The sequence below is a fragment of the Apteryx rowi genome, unplaced genomic scaffold, assembly GCF_003343035.1.
Source record: "Apteryx rowi isolate R43461 unplaced genomic scaffold, aptRow1 scaffold_10, whole genome shotgun sequence".
Classification (NCBI taxonomy): domain Eukaryota; kingdom Metazoa; phylum Chordata; class Aves; order Apterygiformes; family Apterygidae; genus Apteryx; species Apteryx rowi.
The window spans coordinates 1343912-1361683 of record NW_020447197.1 but is presented as its reverse complement, the minus strand read 5'-3'; the positions used below and the strand labels follow the sequence as shown (position 1 = coordinate 1361683).

Genomic DNA, 17772 nt, shown 5'->3' with positions numbered 1-17772 from the left:
CTCCCGCCGCCGTGCGCGGCCCGCGGGCGGCAGGGCGAGGCCTGGGGGCTCCTGGCAGCGCTGCCGCGGCCCCTGCCGTGCCCAGCCCGGAGGGACTCGCTGGTGCAAAACGTTGCTGCAGGACAACGTCGTAAGTGTTACTGATGCTTTGGCCCGTTCACGGGCAAAAGGTTGAGCCGCATTAATCGGCGTGGAAGTTGCTGCCTCGGTACGTTATGAAGCTGTTCCCTGGCAAGCAAAACCGCGATGGGACTATTGAATATATCTAAATTATGATGTGCTATTAAAGAACTGTTTCTCCGTGTTATTCTCCCGTTAAAATCAAATTATGGTGCAAACAAATTACTTTACCTCTTGAGAACAGCTTTTATCTGATGAGGGCATCTTTTTCCTGCCCTCAGTGCAGACGGATAGCGTTAGCTTTGCGAGATCCTGGGTCCCATCAGTGCCCTACTGTTACAGTAAACAACATTTTGATTTGCTGTCCGTACTTCTTCACAACCATCTGGGCTAATATATGGCTTAAGCATTCTTGGTGTTGTCTCCATCTATGTATTTCTGTTGTGAGGAGCTACCGAGTGCAGCAAGAGCCAATTAGCCTGGGACAGAAGGAAAATAAGTATTCCAGTGTGTGTACCTTATGAATTGTGGTGCTCTAAAACAAAGCTAGTGTTAGTTTCTTCTGTTATTTTCTGGCTTCAGTTTCCGTAACTTTAGTGTTTGTAATATTTCTGCTCTTGATTCTGGTATGTTTTTTATTTTGCACTCAAGGTTTAAAGTGTTTTTAAAATGCTGCGACTCCACAGTTGATCTTCTCTTGCTGATGTTTTCACTACGGTTGGAAGCTGCACAGGCATCAGCTTCTTAGCTGCTGTTCCTCTTGCTGATACTGAAGAGTCTAGGGATTTTGGTAAGATGGGTACCATGACTTCTGTTAGTGTTTCTGACATTAAAATTTTGTCTGAAGTTCGCTGCCTTTTGGGTGATCCCTGGCAAAGGGCAATAGGATGCAGGAAAACTGCTTTGTCGGTCATGCTTGACTACTTGAGTGACAAGAGTTTCTGACCTGGCTGTGTTTATGAGTGAATCCCATTACTCTTGTGTTCTACGTCAGGAATATGAAATGAGAATTCAGTACTTGTGTGCACTTAGTGTGTTTGTAACACCCTAACAAAATTGGCTGTGGGGAGAAAGGGGAGTAGAAAAAAATCTTTTGTGTAATGTTAGGGTTTTCAAAATGTTTCTATTGTTTCCTAAAGTCGTGAAGGATAAACCTGCTGCAAACAAGTCTAACCACTTACTTGGATATTTTCACTTTTTAATTAATTTAGACTGATTCAAAATGAACGAACATCCTAAAAAGAGGAAAAGGAAGACTCTACATCCTTCTCGATATTCAGGTTGGTCCAGAGCTTGAATTATGCACACTTTAATAAGATTAATTTTTCTCAAAGTAATTACTTTGTTATGAGAACAGTCTGCATGTGATAATGTATGGAAAACCAGTAACATAAAGAGTGGGATAAGATGCCTTGGCCTGAATATGTAGAGTATCTGCTCTGAACACTTGGGGGTAAAGTCACTTTTAGTCAATTTTGGTCTGTACTCCCTGCAAGTTGGGAAACTAGCTCAAGCTATAAAATGAAGATGTTTCTACTAACAGGCAGTGGGAGGAAATTATTGAAAGATTAGGGGGGAATATCAAAAATGTTCAGCACTGAACTAACTGTGCTTCTGCTACTGTCTTCAGTAGGAGCAGAGTTTTGACTGATAACAACTATATCTGATAGCTTGAACTTCGTGGGCAGCAATTGAAAGCTGTAGATCATTACAGGAGCGTTATCTGGCCAGCAGAGAGTTTTCACGCGTTCTCACAACACGAGAAGTAAAAATGTGGCCAGTGAGGAGAATTTTGATGAATGTTAAATACATATGCAGCTGTGTCAATTTGCTGGTATAAAAACTCTCTTATTTTTTTTGTATCTAGATTCTTCAGGTGTAAGCAAATACATAGACAATAGTGGAATTTTTTCTGACCACTGTTACAGCGTCTGCTCTATGAAACAGCCAGATATCAAGTTTTCTGATAACAGAGGTAAGAGTTACATTTTAGGGTCTTGGTACAATCCTTTACTAAGTGCATGAGACTGCTGTTCAGAAAAGTAAATGGGGAATACAAAATGTGCAGCAGGTGACTTTGAGCATCAGTCTGATCTGATATTCCTTAGACTGATGGAATGTTGTTTAATCATTATAACTGAAATACAATTTTCAAAGTAAAAAAAAACAACAAACAGTGACAACAAAAAGATCTTTCAGTTTTACAGTATTTAGAAAGACTGTTAGACTTCTTTAGCTAAATATTCATTAGATGAGTGATGTCAAGCTGACTGAACCAAGAGTTCAGATTAAATTTACCAGTAATTTCATTAAACTGTACTTAAGGAAAACAAAACACCTTTTTATACAGCATCCACTAGTTGATATAAAGTTCAGCATACCGGGCAGAGCAAATACAAGGATGGATTTTTATTGTGTTTTTTTTTCCTTTCACTCTAATAAAATTAGCAGCAGGTTTCGAGAAGTCTTACAAAGTAAGACTTTAAAGACTTTAAAATATGATGACCAGAAAAGATTTGAGATAAGAAATATTTACATTTTTTGCCTCTTTCAAATTCAAAGGTTTCATTTAAGGCTTTTAACTTTTTTCCAGTATAATCAGTTGACTGTTTTTAGCTAAAATTATAGAGACAGAGTTGCTACCTTTTGAATTTTTTTGTTGACTTCTATATGTATGGAAGTAATTTCTACAGAACATATTGTTACTTTCTTTAATGTAGGTTATGATGCTATTTAGTATATAAATTTATGCAACTGGAGTAAGTGGTAAGTAAGATCTAGGGTTGAATTAAAGAAATGATAATGATAGAACAGATAAATAATGGCAAGAAAATCCTTATTTTATCTTTATAGGTAGATTCCACAGTCCTGTGCAAAGTCTAGATACTGATGATGATGGGAGTCCAGTGCACGCTGGGACTTCTCAGTGGAGTGGATCACATTCAAATGTTGTGGGGATGCACTATACAGACCCCAAAAAAAAAGACAAAGGTAAATGTAAATGTGTATTTGCAGGAGCAGCCCCTCCTTAGCTGCTGGGAAGCTGGAGAATACAGATGTTGGCTTTTAATGTAGTTATGTGTTCCTTTTTTGCTTTGACAGAAGAGATGAAGGATTCATAGTTTATGCTATTTATTTGCTAATTAAACAGAAAACTTACTCTGGCTAGTTAAAAATAACTGCTTTTTGCATTTGTAAGCTGATACAGCTAGTTGAAAAGTTAAATACGAACCTAGGTTTTTTGCAGAGTTTTTTAATCTTTTGCTTTTATTGTCTATTTCCTCTTTCAGAAAAAGCTGCTAATAATGGAATGTGCAAAGATATATGCGATTCACCTATATTCAGTGACAGCCCTACAGAAGAAGAGAAACCCCTTGATATTCAAACTGTAGAAATTTCTACAACAGAGGTTAATGCTGTAGAAGTTCATGATATAGAAACACAAACTGTTTCACCTGAGAAGCTAGAGGCTGAGGACCTAGAGGAAATCCCTGTTGAAACCTGTAAAATCTTTGAGAAGAACCAAGCTTTGAATATCACAGCTCAACAGAAATGGCCTTTGCTGAGGGCCAACAGCAGTGGCTTATATAAGTGTGAGCTCTGTGAGTTTAATAGCAAGTACTTTTCTGATTTAAAGCAGCACATGATCCTGAAGCATAAAACATGTACAGACACTCATGTCTGTAAAGTTTGTAAAGAGAGTTTCTCCAGCAAAGTGCAGCTTATTGAACATGTAAAACTACATGAGGAGGATCCGTACATCTGTAAATACTGTGATTACAAAACAGTAATATTTGAGAATCTAAGTCAGCACATAGCAGACACTCACTTCAATGACCACCTTTACTGGTGTGAGCAGTGTGATATGCAGTTCTCTTCAAGTAGCGAGTTGTACCTGCACTTCCAGGAGCACAGCTGTGACGAGCAGTATTTGTGTCAGTTCTGTGAGCATGAAACAAATGATCCAGAAGATTTGCATAGCCATGTGGTGAATGAACATGCATGTCGACTGATAGAGTTAAGCGACAGCTATAATAATAAAGAGCGTGGACAGTATAGTCTCATAAACAAAATCAGCTTTGACAAATGCAAAAACTTCTTTGTATGCCAAGTGTGTGGCTTTAGGAGCAGGCTGCACACTAATGTCAACAGGCATGTAGCTATTGAACACACCAAAATATTCCCTCATGTTTGTGATGACTGTGGGAAGGGCTTTTCAGGTATGTTGGAATATTGCAAGCATTTAAGCTCTCACTTATCTGAAGGGATTTATTTGTGTCAATACTGTGAATATTCAACAGGACAGATTGAAGACCTTAAAACTCATTTGGATTTTAGGCATTCAGCAGATTTACCTCATAAATGTACCGATTGTTTAATGAGGTTTGGAAATGAAAAAGATCTTTTAAGTCACCTTCAGATACATGACACAGCTTAATTAATGTTCTTTCCCTGTAATCGATTTGTTAGAATTGGAATTATTTCCAGTCAGTCACTAAAATGTGAAATTAAATACAACTTAACAGCAATTGTACAATGGAAAATACTAATGTTTTGCTCTTTATATCAACAAAACACGTATAACAACTTGGTGTTGTGAATTTTCTTACTTAGGGGTTTCTGTAGGAATAATCACATTTACAGTGTGATGGATCAGATACTGGGGGGAGGGATGGTGGGAGTAGTTGCATGTTGTAATAGCAGTTCTGAAGGTCATCCTGTATTTTCATGTTTAATGTGCAAGAGCAGCGCTCTCAAGAGTTTAAAAAGGGACAAAGAGAAAGCCAACATCTAGTTTCATGCTTCAGTAACTGTACTTACCATAGTGTTCTCACTTGCATACTGAACTCATGTTACCCTCCGCAGCAGCAGGTCAGCGTGCTTATGTTTAGCAAATTGCACTGACCTGCCAAAGATAAACATGTTCTAAAAATTCTCAGGCATGCAAGTCTCCAAATTCATATGTCAGCCTGCATTTCCCACCCCTACTTTTGATAAGCTTTCAAAATTGACCTTTTTTCTTGGAGTACCTATCCTACCTCATCATTCACTTCCTGTCTTTCTCTGTTCAATGTTTAATTTCAACTCCTATCTGTGGAACCACCCAGCAGTACTCTAGTTCCTCATGAACTCTCCCACATTTACTACAGACTTCCCACATTGTTTTTGTCTCCTTTAGTTACCTTCAGCTCCTCTCTTTCTTTTGATGCACTAGTGAGACATGTTGCCTGTGTGTAGATTGGATCGATGTAAGCAATTGTAAGGGAATTTGCCAGGTGGTCCAGCTGAGAATGTACAAAGAGGGCGATCTTCATATGTAAAATCTTAACTTAGCTCTAACTAAAAGGGTGTGTGTGTCACCAACCTCATTTAGAGCAAGACTCTATTAGTTTATAATTATAATAATTCTGTAACTTTGTAATTAGCTTTCCACCACTGATAATTGGAGGACAGTTATTTTAATTCTGTAAATTTTAAACTTCTCCCATGTACTGGTTTAAAGCACTGGCACAGTACATAAATCCTATTAACTTTAATCATTTTCAAGTGGTTTCGCACATCACATTCAATAGTGTTGTCTTTATAATATCTTTAAAAGTGAATTTTTAAGCTTTATTCGGTAGCTGTATTTCTGAGTGACTGATGCTTGGGCCGATAATAAGGACGAGATTGTTTAGATTGTGCTAGTTATTGGGGTGAAATTACCCCTAAATAAGTGGTGGAGTTTACATTTCTCTCTGTATTGACTGTAAATTTGTAATGTAAGATTGTCTAATGCAAGCTTCGTGTAAATATAATTCATGTATAAAACATTTCTTGAACAATGAGATTTAGTGTTAGTAGCAGTAAGGTGTGCAGGAGTGTTTGCCCTGGATTTTTAAAGCTAAGGATAAAAATTGGCTGAATACAGTCAGCTTATGGAAGTTCAGTTTCTAGAGAAGTGTTTCTAGAGTCTAATATGAGCCAGTTAGCATATGTTGCTTTGCAGGAGGCAAGACCATTTCCATCCTTTTTAAATGCTGGGTTACAACTAAATCTGTGTAGTCATTGAGAAGAACAACTTGATCATATCATGATTGTATTTTATTAATTCATTTATAGACAGTGACAATGTCTGTAGCAGAATTGCTGACTTCCTATTTTGAACATGTTTATCCTAGCTGGCTTAATATGGTAGCAATAACATAGTTAACATAAAGTAATAATAAGAATTCTTTTAGATAGGGAAAGTTAATTTTGCTCATATTGGTATAATTGAGGGGGGAGAATGCTTGTCCTTCTCTTACAAGCTGCTCCTGGTGACATGCAGGTGGAAGGGCACTGATAAATGCCGGAGAGAAAGCCACTTCTTGGGAGACTCACAGTAAGATGGGGCAGCACTGTGGAAGGCATAAGAGAACAGTGGGCTTGAGTGTGTCCCAGCCAGGAAATGTAGTTTTGTAAGCCCATGGAGCACTGACACCAAAAACTTGGTTGACTCCTGAATAACTTCATGTCTCTGATCTTTGACTTGTGTCCATTTCTCATCTGTTGAATGGGAATTAAAAGAATACATCATAGGAATGTTACGAAGACAACTCATTCGTAGCAAAAATACGCATCACAGTGTCTGATTAGGAAGTATATTGAAGTTTGTCTTGGATTGAATTTTATAAATAAGGGAATAATGTTAGGGGTTTTTTTAATATCTATCAGAAGGTAAATGGAAGTCAACATGAGCAGGTGGACTCATTTTACCTTAGCAAGAACAGAAATAGGATATTTGCTTCCAAATGATTAGCATGCTAAAACATGCAAGTATATTAAGTAGTAGAAAAAATAAATAATAGAGTTAAGTCTGTTGAGTTGGGAGGCCAACTGTTGTACATGTCAAGGACTATATGTTGTTCCCGATTGAAGGAGTCTACAAGGTAGTTGTGAATTAAAGAGGAGAGTTTGGCTTATTTACATGAAATGCGTAAGTGAAAGGACAGTGTTCTGAGATTGCTGCATTGAGGTGAATTGAGAAGACTTGAATGCTGCTGGTCTGATACTGCCAGAGACTTGCGTTGTCTTTATCCCTATAGCTTGAGTAATTCTCCTTGGTCTTGAATTAGAGAAATTACCAATAGGAGTCAGAAGGGAATTATGCCAATATATTCTTTCTCTGAAACAGTAAATAAGGGGGTTAAATACAATTTTTTATTACAGTGAAACCTGCAAGGTGCACCTGTTTCAATAACAGCATTCAATCTGGAAGCTTTACAGAATCACAGACTGGCTTCAGAAATAATTTGTATTTGTTTTTTTGTCTTCAGGATTTTGAGCCTTTAGGTTAAATGTTTGTTGTGTATTTGAGCTTCCTGGATCATGTTTGTTACTGAACAAGAGAACTTTTTATATGAAAGATTCTGCTGACTTCTAAACAAAATGAAAAACCAACTAATTATTGCAGGAACTTAAAATATAGTAAATTAGTAATTCTAAAATTGTGTTCTCCATAATGATTATTAAGTGCGGTAGATTTTCCTTGTTTGTGGTTCTCATTTTTCTATGCTCTTTCATGGTGATGTATCAAATGTATAAATTAGCAGTGCTTTTGAACTCTTTAAACTATTTTAGCATTTGTCATTTTAGTTAACGGCTGACTTTGATTAAACTATGGTGCTGACAGTATTGAGGAATCCAAAGTCATGCTTCATTTTTTTTAGATTTTTATGAAAATTTTCAAGGCCTTGGAAGCTGAGCATTTACAATCCCCAGTATGAACTAGGAGACAGCAAAAAGCTTATGAGCGGTGCAAGATACTGTGTTAAGTACAAAGGACTTCGCTGAGGCTACAGCCTTACGTTGCATTATGCAGAGCCTTCGAAAAGCCAGAAATATGCGTGCCCAGCTCTTACAAACAGTTGTTTGGTAATTTATGCCGCTTCTCCTCTTCCGATTCTTTGTTAATTAAAACAGAAGTGTCAGCTCTACCCACTGGATTGCACCTAAGCAAAGAGCAAGGCCTGAAACGAAGCTGCAATCGCAGCAGACTACCAGCCTAGTGCGAGCCAGCATCGGGGCGCTCTGACCAAGGGGCCGAGCCTCCCGACGAGTGTGGAGGGTTGAGAGTTTAAGACACTTTCATCTTTTTCCATGGTCCCGCCTGTAATTTCTTGAAGGGCTGAGGAGGTCCCCGAGCTGGGCTAGAGGTGAAGCGACGGCGGGCGACGTTGGGCTGCAGCTGCAGCCTTCCCCGCCGCGGAGCGAGGGGCGGCCCGAGCGCCCGGCAGGGCCCCCCCAGCGGGGCTGGGGCGGGCGGCGGGTCTCTGCCCCCCCAGACGAGCCCCGTCTCCATTTCACAAGCAGCCACTGCGCCGCTGTCCGCGCCCAAGATGGCGGCTCCCTTCTGCCTCGCGCACTTCCGGCCCGCCGCGCCCCCGCCCGAAATGGCGGCGGAGCCGGGAGAAAGGCGAGGAGCCGGAAACGGAAACGTGGCCCGCCCCCGTCCCGGTGGCGGCGGCGCGGCGGTTGCCGGGTGACGGAGGAGCGTGCGGCCAGCGGGGCGCTCCGTAAGTGACCTGCGGGCTGAGGGGCGAGGAGCGAGGGGCCCCGGGCTCCCCCAGCCCCGCCGGCAGCGGCGGCGCCGCCGCCGCGACCGAGCCGCCGCGCGTCCCGGCCTGGCGGCTGSTGCGGCCCCGGACCGGCCTGCCCTGCCCTCGCCGGGCGGAGCCGCTGCCGGGCCTCCCCTTTCCGTGAGGGGAGCCCGCGACCTCCGCAGAGGTGTGAGGCCGCGGCCGGCTTTTAGCGGGCGGGGCGCGAGGCTAAAAGGAGACGAGGCCGTTGGAGGACGTACACGGGGGGGACTTAAGTGACGATGTACTTGACTGGAGAAGGCGAAGACCTGTCCCCGTCCCCGTCCCCCCCCCCCAATGGGGCGTTGTGTGGACACCAGGCTGAAAACCGAGTCCGGGTGCTGGGCTTTAAATAGAGCCCCAGCTGGATGTTTTCCTAGCTGAGCTCGTGTTTGAAGGTTGGCTGTAACCAGACAAGGGATTTGAAGTGCTTTGGCCAATATCTTTCAGTATTGAAGTTTATATCAACAAGGGCAGTAGGGTGTTCTTGGTGATGTGAGAAATCAGAGAAGAAAACTTAGTCTTTGCAGACTTTTTTTTTTTTTTTAATCCATTACCCCCCCCCCCCCCGATAACTAGGGGAAAGGTAAGAGTTTGTCAGGATAATAAAACCAGTGTAAATTAACTTTTATTAGCATTCATTGTATTTATTTCTTAGAATTTTACTGGGTGAGAACTCGTGTGGCTTTTCACTTGTGTTGGTGTCCTGAGCGTGTTAGTCACTTTTATGTAACTTTCCTTATAGTTGCATGATGGCAGAACCTACTGTCTCTCCACTCAAACACTTTGTGCTAGCTAAAAAGACCATTACTGCTATCTTTGACCAGCTGCTGGACTACGTCACTGAAGGAGCAACTTTTGTTGAAGGTTAGTTTTCATCTTAAACGCAAGGACCTTGTCTGTTGCTTTGAATTTGCTTTATGGTAACGCAGTGTGCATTATGATATACGTTAATATGCTGTACATGTCAATGTATGCATTCAAGAATAATCACTTTTTTTTTTTCATTTGAGTGTGACGTTTTCAACTTAGGCTAGAAGGAATTTTTAGGGTGTTTCCATATACAAAAGGCTGATTGAATTATTTGGGCTGGTAACCCAGCCTCCTTTCAGCAAGGGTGAAAGCTTAACAACTTCAGTATTAGCAGTCTTGCAGTTTCTTTTGCACAGACAAGAGGCTAAACAAGTTCTCCCAATGTTCGGTATGAAAGTAGGTCAGCTCGACAGAGCACAGAGGAGCACTGGTTACACCCTCAAAAGTTTGGTAATGCAGAGGAGCATGTGTTGCTGAGCAGACTTGGCCGCTCATCACCCGGGTTAATTCTGACAGGAGGAGACAGCCCGGCCTGGCTACCATACCTGAGAGGTCCTGGCTTTCCTCTCCGAAGGAGGCAGGTGCCACCAAAGTGGGACAAAACAATAAGCCCTGGAACGCAGCTCAGTCCAATGAAGAGAGTCATTCAAATTCTGAAAGTATTTCATGCTGCTTAAATGTTGATAGGTTTTAACACCAACAGTTTTGCACTGTTGATTCATCTACAGTGAATTATGTCATGGTTTTATAAGTGCTTGCCTGGACCTGTCAAACGACAAGGGCTAATATCAGGGTCTGTAGTGGGGTTTTTTTGTGTTTCATTTTTTTTACAGCTGTATAATTAAAATTCAGACAGGTCCATGTTGGCATGTGAAGTACTGATAATCTGTATCTTGTATCCTGGAGCATGTACTGTGTACATGATTGTTTTTGTGCTATTCTTTTTCTATGTCTAGCAACATACAGGAACCCAGAGCTTGAACACGTAGCAACAGAAGATGAGCTATCAAAAATACAGGCATATAAAAATAAGTTAGCAGTCATTGGTGAGGTGCTTTCACGGAGACACATGAAAGTGGCATTTTTTGGCAGGTAATGAACAAAATTACCAAATTTTAATTTCTTTTTTTTTTTTCCTGTCATTTGGGACTTAGTGTCCATATTTCTAGGTTCTGGATTTAGTGTTCCATCATAAAGTTATTTTCTTAAATATTAATATATTAAAACACGTTCTCTTGTCTAATTGGAGCTAAATCTTTCTTTGATGCCGTCTGGTTCCATCACTGTATCTTGATTATGTACATCATGTTACATGTTTGTCATTGATAATCTGTATAAAATAATTATTCTGCATAGATGTACCATTTGACTAAGGAAGGTCTGAGATTGTTGTCATCTTCTCCAGAATGTTTTTGTTTTTTTTTTAACTCAATGGTTTTGTTTGTTTTAGTATTTTTGTTTTGCTGGCCTTTTGTTTATAAGAACTTTGGTTTGTGTTTGATCACAAGCAACTGTGAAAAAACTACTTCTTGGGCTGCTTTTGTTTCCACCTATAAGCAACTGAAGAAAGAACAGGATAACAAAGTTAGAGAAGCTTGCCTTATTAATCATTAGTTTGCTGTATCTATGTGATGATTATTAGGGATGATATATTTATTATTGGCTTAAAAATAAATCTGAACAAAGTTACCAAGCTACGAAGTTATGCTTTTCTGAATCACTGATTAGGAAAAGTTCTAGTTCAGTCCTTGGTGGTGTTACCACAGACTATTGTATCTTTTGTATATTTAAGTAATATTTGCAAAGTTCTGAGTGTTTTAAATTCTCTTCTGTTCCAAAAAAGATATTTTCAGAATTAGAAAATTTTTAACCGTGGTTAGCTTTGGGTCATCTAATCTCTCTCTATATGTATTTATTGTACGTGGCAGGAAAATGGTGTTGAAAAGTAAGGTATTTGTTGCACCCAAAAATATGCTACTACATAAAAAATTAAATATTTTAAAGAGGTGCTGTGCCTCTTTGGTTGTAGTTATATTGTGCTTTAGTTTTCAGTCTGATCTTGATGGAACAGTTTTAAGCTTTCAAAGAGACACATTAGTTGGGTTTTAACGTTTCCAATTAATGTCTGCAGTCCAAACATTGTGCTCTGATGTTCTTATAAAATTTGGAGGCTGTAGAAATAGACTGGAAATTCGGATTACTAAATGCAAAGTGAGATACCGAATTATTAAGTCCTTCCAAAAGACTAAGGTTCCAGTGCTTTCAGATGCTTATGTGCCTGGTTAGTCCAGTTTGCTCTGGGAAGATTGCTATTTCTATGCCTTTTTTTTTTTTTAAACAAGTTTTTCTCCAATATGGATCTCCATGTTTTAATTTTAAAAATTCCTTAATAGTACTAAGGAAATGTGTACAACAATGATCTCATTACCTTCACTTTGCTAACGGTAGTTCAACTATTAAAAATATACAGTAAAAGGACCTGGGATAAAGGAAGAGATTATATCTGAGCCTTGACATTTCACGGAGTTGAAAGAAAAATGCATTTACAGCTATGATTCCTAGTAAAAGTTGCTTTTGCAAAGGGCAGGGGTTCAGCACAGGGGAAAAAGAATTAATTAAACTTTAACTTGGAGATGTGTCCTCAGAACAATCCAGAGTTTTTGAGAGAGACATTTGGAATATGTCTGTAAACTGTTGTACAGTGAGCACTTAACTGTTCTTCCAGGAGAAGTAGCTCAAAAAAACAAATTACAGTCTATGTTCACTGCACCCTGTTGTGTTAAGCTGTGAATCTTTATGGGTGAGGGGTAAAAGGTTAGTGCAAAGTAGCATATTGCTGAGGATGAACTTCAAATTCTTGCAAAATTTTGAGTTGGAGAACAGTGCCATTTAATCAATGGGTTTTAGTTAATTTAGCTACCTTTTCCCTCTAAAATGAGGATAAGACTAAGTCTCCTGATTGAAGAGAGCATTTACATTATGAAGATTATGTACAAGAAATAAATTTGAATGTTTTTTGTACACTGTTTCACGTCTTACGGTGGAAATCTTCATTCAGTTGAGGATATTGTCCATTGACTTGGTCTGAGTTGTCATCATTGGCAGTGATGAGAATTCCCAGACAGCAGTGCTTTGCGATGTAGCTGAAGGCATTACTAACCGTGCTCCTTTTGCACCACATCTAATGCCTGGAAGACTGAATCAGAAGTAGTGGTTCTTTTGTGGCTGGAAGAGATCAAACTGTTTCTCTGAAAAGAGCGGGCTAAGTGACTTGAGGTGGTAGTTTCATGATCGCTTAAGCAGCCTAAGTATTGACTGCCACCCCAGAGGGTAGTCTTGCTCTGCCCCAGGCGTGCAGACTTCTCCTCACATCCTCTTCTGGCATCCCTAAATTTCCTTTAGCTTTGTCGTTGGCAGGAACGTGGAACTGTTACCTGATCAAAAACAATTCTGACCAAAATGTTATGTATGTTTTCAGTCGGCTCTTTTCAAGGGAACACTAGGGTTGGCACAAAGAAGAGGGCAGGCTGCCCCTTTATGCGGGACATTCTGCAGTTAAATTGCAGTTTAACCATTCCTTTAAGTTGATCTGAGGCATCATTTTACACTAGATGCTTTTTTCTGCTGTAGCAGCTTTTTTCTGCTGTAGTCTGTGTGAGATGCTTCCCATATTTACACGTTATGTAGATGTGTGATGCCAATTGAAATGTATCAGAAAACTTCAAATATACCAGATAAAAGCATTCTTGCCAATACAGGTTTTGCTCATTGAGCCAGTATGTGTTACACAGATGAAAATGGGCTTTCTTGGTTGGATAGCCTATGTTGGCATTAAGAAAGGTTTTTGGAATTGCTATTCAAATGAACTTTTCTTGCATTCCCTCTTATTTCTGGCAAGCTATAGCTTGAAGCTATACCACCCAAAACAACTTGTATGATGTGGGCCTGATGCAGTTAAATGGGGTGCATTCATTTTAAAATAAAGGTATATTTAATTTTGCTATGCTTTGCTTGAAGTGATTTTATTTTCTTTCCCTTTAGAACGAGCAGTGGAAAAAGTTCAGTCATTAATGCAATGCTATGGGATAAGGTACTTCCTAGTGGGATTGGCCATACGACTAACTGCTTTCTCAGCGTGGAAGGAACGGATGGAGATAAGGCTTATCTTATGACGGAAGGATCAGATGAAAAAAAGAGTGTCAAGGTATGGTTTCTAAATGATTAATGCTGCTTTTCACAACTTTTATTTTCCAGGTCTCAAAAGGTCTGTCTTTTAACAATGATTTCAAGTCTTACTAAAATATAAGAGTAACTCATTCTGCATGTTTATGCTGTTCTTGTTCAGGAATGAATAACTGAATAAACAGAAATAATCCACCTCAAAATTTTCCCTGGATATTTCAGGGAAACAACTGATGTGTGTCTCATTGTAGGATGGCATACATTAAGTGATTTAGTTTTATAGGACTGACAGTAAGTTCTGTTACTTGTTAAAGATTTGCAGTGTGCCTCTAGTTTGGCCCTACAAGGTTTAGTTTATTTAACTGCTCGTATTTACGTGTATAAATGCTGATGGATATAAGAGGCAAGAAAATGATTCACAAATATTCACCAGAAAGAAATATGAACTTTAGTATCCTATTTAAGAAATATAAATGGATTATTAAGTGATAGGTTTGCCTGAGAAACAAATTTGGCTGGTTTACAGGCTTGTTCATGGTGCATACGCATGTTTGTTTTCTCTCTCATTAGACTGTTAACCAGCTTGCCCATGCACTTCACATGGATAAAGATTTGAAAGCTGGCTGTCTTGTCCATGTCTTTTGGCCCAAGTCAAAGTGCGCCCTCCTGAGAGATGACTTGGTTTTAGTGGACAGGTATGCCTACTGTTTTATTAAATGTTTTCTCAAATAAATTAGCCATGATAATATTTAAATAAGATACCAGTTAACTAACTGTGTTTCTCTTTTGGTTATTAGGTTATGAAATTATTATGAGGTCTTTCTTTTTTTTGAGAGTGCAGAGTTTGTTCTTTTGTATATACTGCTGCCTGTCATCACTCAGCGGATTTTGGCCTCGTAACAGTTGGAACAAACAAGTGTCCTGTGACTGAGCTGAATAAGGGACTAGCTTTTGGCTGAGTTTTACTTCCTCCTTTAAAACAAAGAATATGGAAATGCTGATAGGGTTGTTGCAGCAACTGTAACCCTTTGGCCTGTCCCCTGTCCTTCAGACTCTTCAGACTGATCAGGTGAAGTGTAAGGAGTCTGGACTTCATATTTAAAAGCTTCTGATAAGAGTTTCTATGCCTAGATTCCAAAGTAATGGTTGCTTTTGAAACGTAATTGTCAATATGTGGGTTATGTTTGTCTGTGTGTTGGAACGTTTTTCCATAGTTTATGTATTTAAAGGATTCTGAAAGGTGTTGCCCTTGCCTAAGTCAAATGTCAGTGTTCATGGCCACTCTGATGTATAAACTAGTAATATTTTTTCAAACTCTTAAGTGATCTATGCCTAAGGTAGGAATCTAGTATAGATTCTATTCTTATGAGTGAATTTGTAAATACGGTTTCTTCATAGCCAGCAAAATAAGTTCCAGAATGTATTCTGATAAATAGTAGTGCTTTTTGTCATGTCTGTGATCTTGCACCTTTGAAATCAGTGGGAGCTTGTCATTATTTTCTTGGGTGCAAACTTAGGGCTCATATTAGTTTTAGTAACTGGAGGAAACCAGCCCAGTTGGCAAAAGAAGATAGTATGTTTGATGAACTTCAAAGCTTATGCAGTTGTGCTGTCTTCTCGGGGACATCTGCATAACACAAGCCTCCTGGAAGCCCAGAAGTGATCCTTGCATGGGTATAATATAAAGCATGATTTGATCTGCACGGTTTTGCTTGCTAAAGGTGAAATGTAAAGGGAAAAGAAAACAGCTTGGAATCTGAGAAAACTGTGAAGCTGGTACTTGTGAGGAGAAAACCATCTTTTTACTGTTAAATGGAACAAATCTGAACTGGAAATAATTGAGCTGTGGCAAGCATGAGACACAGTGCTCTTACTTCTAATTTGTGATTTCCTTATTCACTAATTTGTGAAAAACTGACAGAACACTACAGTCTTAAATTCATTTTGATTATGTTGTTATGTTATGCAAACTGTGCATAGACCTAAAACTTATAGATAGGTCCATTTAAAAAGAAAAGAGAAAATTTATTTTATGAAGAACTGGCCTTCTCATTTGAAATTTAAAACTTGGGAGATGGGGAGGAGGACCATTCTGTGAGACTGTCTGGATTATGTCACTTTTCATGACTATATCAATCCATATATTTATTTATTTGAAGCTGCATTTTGGAGAGAATAGATGGTCTAATGAATGAGCAATGTTGAATAGTGGTTGGTTTGTGTTATGCCTGCCTTAAACTTGAGGTGAACATCAGCTTCAAGTTATAAAGCTTCATATCTTATTACAGGACCCTTAGGAAATCCCCCTGTATTTTTATCAGTTTCTAAAACTCAAGTATTCCTTTGCTGGATAATACTTCTTTTTACTATTTTCTTCAACAGCCCTGGCACAGATGTCACCACAGAGTTAGACAGCTGGATTGACAAATTCTGCTTAGATGCTGATGTTTTTGTCTTGGTTGCCAATTCAGAATCAACCCTCATGAATACGGTATGATGTGCAATGATTTTTAAGTTAGATCTTCATTTAAATATTCAGTGTTCCTTAATTGCTTCCAGTAGTCCTTCAGCAAAGCTTCCTTGAATTGCTGCCTTTAGATCTTGTGAACAGAATTGGGGGGGGGGGGGGGGTAATCCCTTGTTATGGAAATAAGAACCTAGTTTCTTACCAGTTTTGTTTGCTCGGACTTGAGCATAGACTTTATCTTTTCTGTCTTAGTTTCTCTTTTGAGAAACTGCGGAAATGCTTGTCTGGCTTTCCAGTTTATTCATATTTGTGTCCTGAGGACATATTTCTATCATCAAGAAAATAAACTGCGAAATACTTCATATCCGGAAGTTCAGTAAAATATGCAAAGTATGTGAAGAAAACTGAATTTCTGTCCTGTTCCTTGTGTGCTCTTGCCTCAGAAGAGCATGAATTTCCGTGCTGTGTCTTGTGTTGAGGACTAGTGCTACAATTTGCTATCGATGGTCTTTGTTTTTCTTCCTGTGAAGGTGCTAGCAATGAGCAGTCTTTTTGCGCAATTCTGTCCTGCTTGAATGTGGAGAACTGAAGATATTTTAACACCTTTATTTTATAAAGCCTAGTTTCAAGAGAGAGAAGACTTCTATATACCTTGCAGCCTGAAAATTGTATGATTCCTAGAAGGGGAACATGCAAGGTAGCCAAGGGAGCTGTTGTGATGCTCAAACGACACAACCAGAGATTCGCCTTAATATTGTAGTGATCCCAGGTTTTGACTGAACTAAATACTACGAATGCAGATAATGTCAACATAAAGTTTCTGTGCTGTTGGAAGTTTGACTGCCAGAATGTCATATAATGCTATTGGGAAATCCCTTGCAGATTTTTATTAAGTAAGCCTGCTGTGAACAAATAAAACGCTCATGATTGTTTTGAGCATAGTTCTAATGTGCAAAGTGATGTTTCTTGTTGAGGCAGTTGTTAATATGATAAAGATCTGAATGTAAGAAGCCAATATTTCCTTGCATTCCAGCCAATTAGAATGTTTGAGTAGAAATCTGAGAAGAAGAAAAAATGAGTTTAAAAACACTGCATTGTGTTTTCTGATCTGAATCCACAAAGACTCCAATACAAAAGGCATCTGATTTAAAAAAAAAAAAAAAAAAAAAAAAAGACTGCATCCAAGTCAGAGAGGATTTGGCACAACTGTAGCTTATCTTCTCCATTATCTCACATGAAGGACACTTTGAATTTTAGCATGGAGGAAGTCTAGTAGTTTGCTGTAGTTTAAATAAATAATTTAAAAAAAAATTAGGTTTTAGTGAGCATTCCACTACTATGTAGAAACATGGAAACAATAGGGACCTGCATGCCAGATAAAATTCAGTTTGGTGTAGTAAAGGAACAGAGATAAAGCCAAAGTCGATTTGGTTCTCCCATTTGCTCATGAAAATGGACCATTAAAAATAATCTGACTGAGATGATAAATATGCAGGAAACGTATGGATTGTAGGTCTGCTGGAAAATTCTGTTAATTTTATACTTGTCTGATCCTTAACATCCAGTCACATAAGTGGTTTTGCGCCTTTT

The 17772-nt window shown here is 39.2% G+C and overlaps 2 protein-coding genes across 6 annotated transcripts in view; both read left to right on the top strand.

Moving 5' to 3' along the window:
- The first annotated feature begins 35 nt into the window (after positions 1-35).
- ZNF639 (zinc finger protein 639) lies at positions 36-7776 on the top strand. Of its 2 annotated transcripts, none has more exons than XM_026061095.1 (6): positions 36-130; positions 772-910; positions 1332-1400; positions 1988-2095; positions 2974-3111; positions 3411-7776. In XM_026061095.1, the coding sequence occupies exons 3-6, from the start codon at positions 1343-1345 to the stop codon at positions 4556-4558; spliced, it is 1452 nt and encodes a 483-aa protein (XP_025916880.1). In that variant the 5' UTR covers positions 36-130; positions 772-910; positions 1332-1342; the 3' UTR covers positions 4559-7776. The 2 variants fall into 2 exon arrangements, with proteins under 2 accessions (XP_025916880.1, XP_025916889.1); XM_026061104.1 differs by lacking the exon at positions 36-130 and adding an exon at positions 135-208.
- Positions 7777-8580: 804 nt separating this feature from the next.
- The window catches only part of MFN1 (mitofusin 1), a 28050-nt gene continuing 18858 nt past the window's right edge, over positions 8581-17772 (top strand). For 2 of the 4 annotated variants that reach the window (XM_026062107.1, XM_026062135.1), the window contains exons 1-6: positions 8581-8657; positions 9466-9587; positions 10490-10625; positions 13575-13737; positions 14286-14410; positions 16098-16206. In XM_026062107.1, the coding sequence (XP_025917892.1) occupies positions 9470-9587; positions 10490-10625; positions 13575-13737; positions 14286-14410; positions 16098-16206 (651 nt within the window). In that variant the 5' untranslated portion in view covers positions 8581-8657; positions 9466-9469. Of the gene's footprint in view, positions 8658-8801; positions 8869-9032; positions 9119-9465; positions 9588-10489; positions 10626-13574; positions 13738-14285; positions 14411-16097; positions 16207-17772 lie in introns of those variants that run through there. The other 2 variants (XM_026062117.1, XM_026062125.1) reach the window with 2 other exon arrangements.

Bases quoted from the DNA above. Each gene is read 5' to 3' on its own strand.
- ZNF639 (XM_026061095.1), top strand. From the start codon at position 1,343: ATGAACGAACATCCTAAAAAGAGGAAAAGGAAGACTCTACATCCTTCT. The intron at 1,401-1,987 runs GTTGGTCCAGAG...TTTTGTATCTAG, and splicing joins ACATCCTTCTCGATATTCAG to ATTCTTCAGGTGTAAGCAAA. The intron at 2,096-2,973 runs GTAAGAGTTACA...TTATCTTTATAG, and splicing joins CAAGTTTTCTGATAACAGAG to GTAGATTCCACAGTCCTGTG.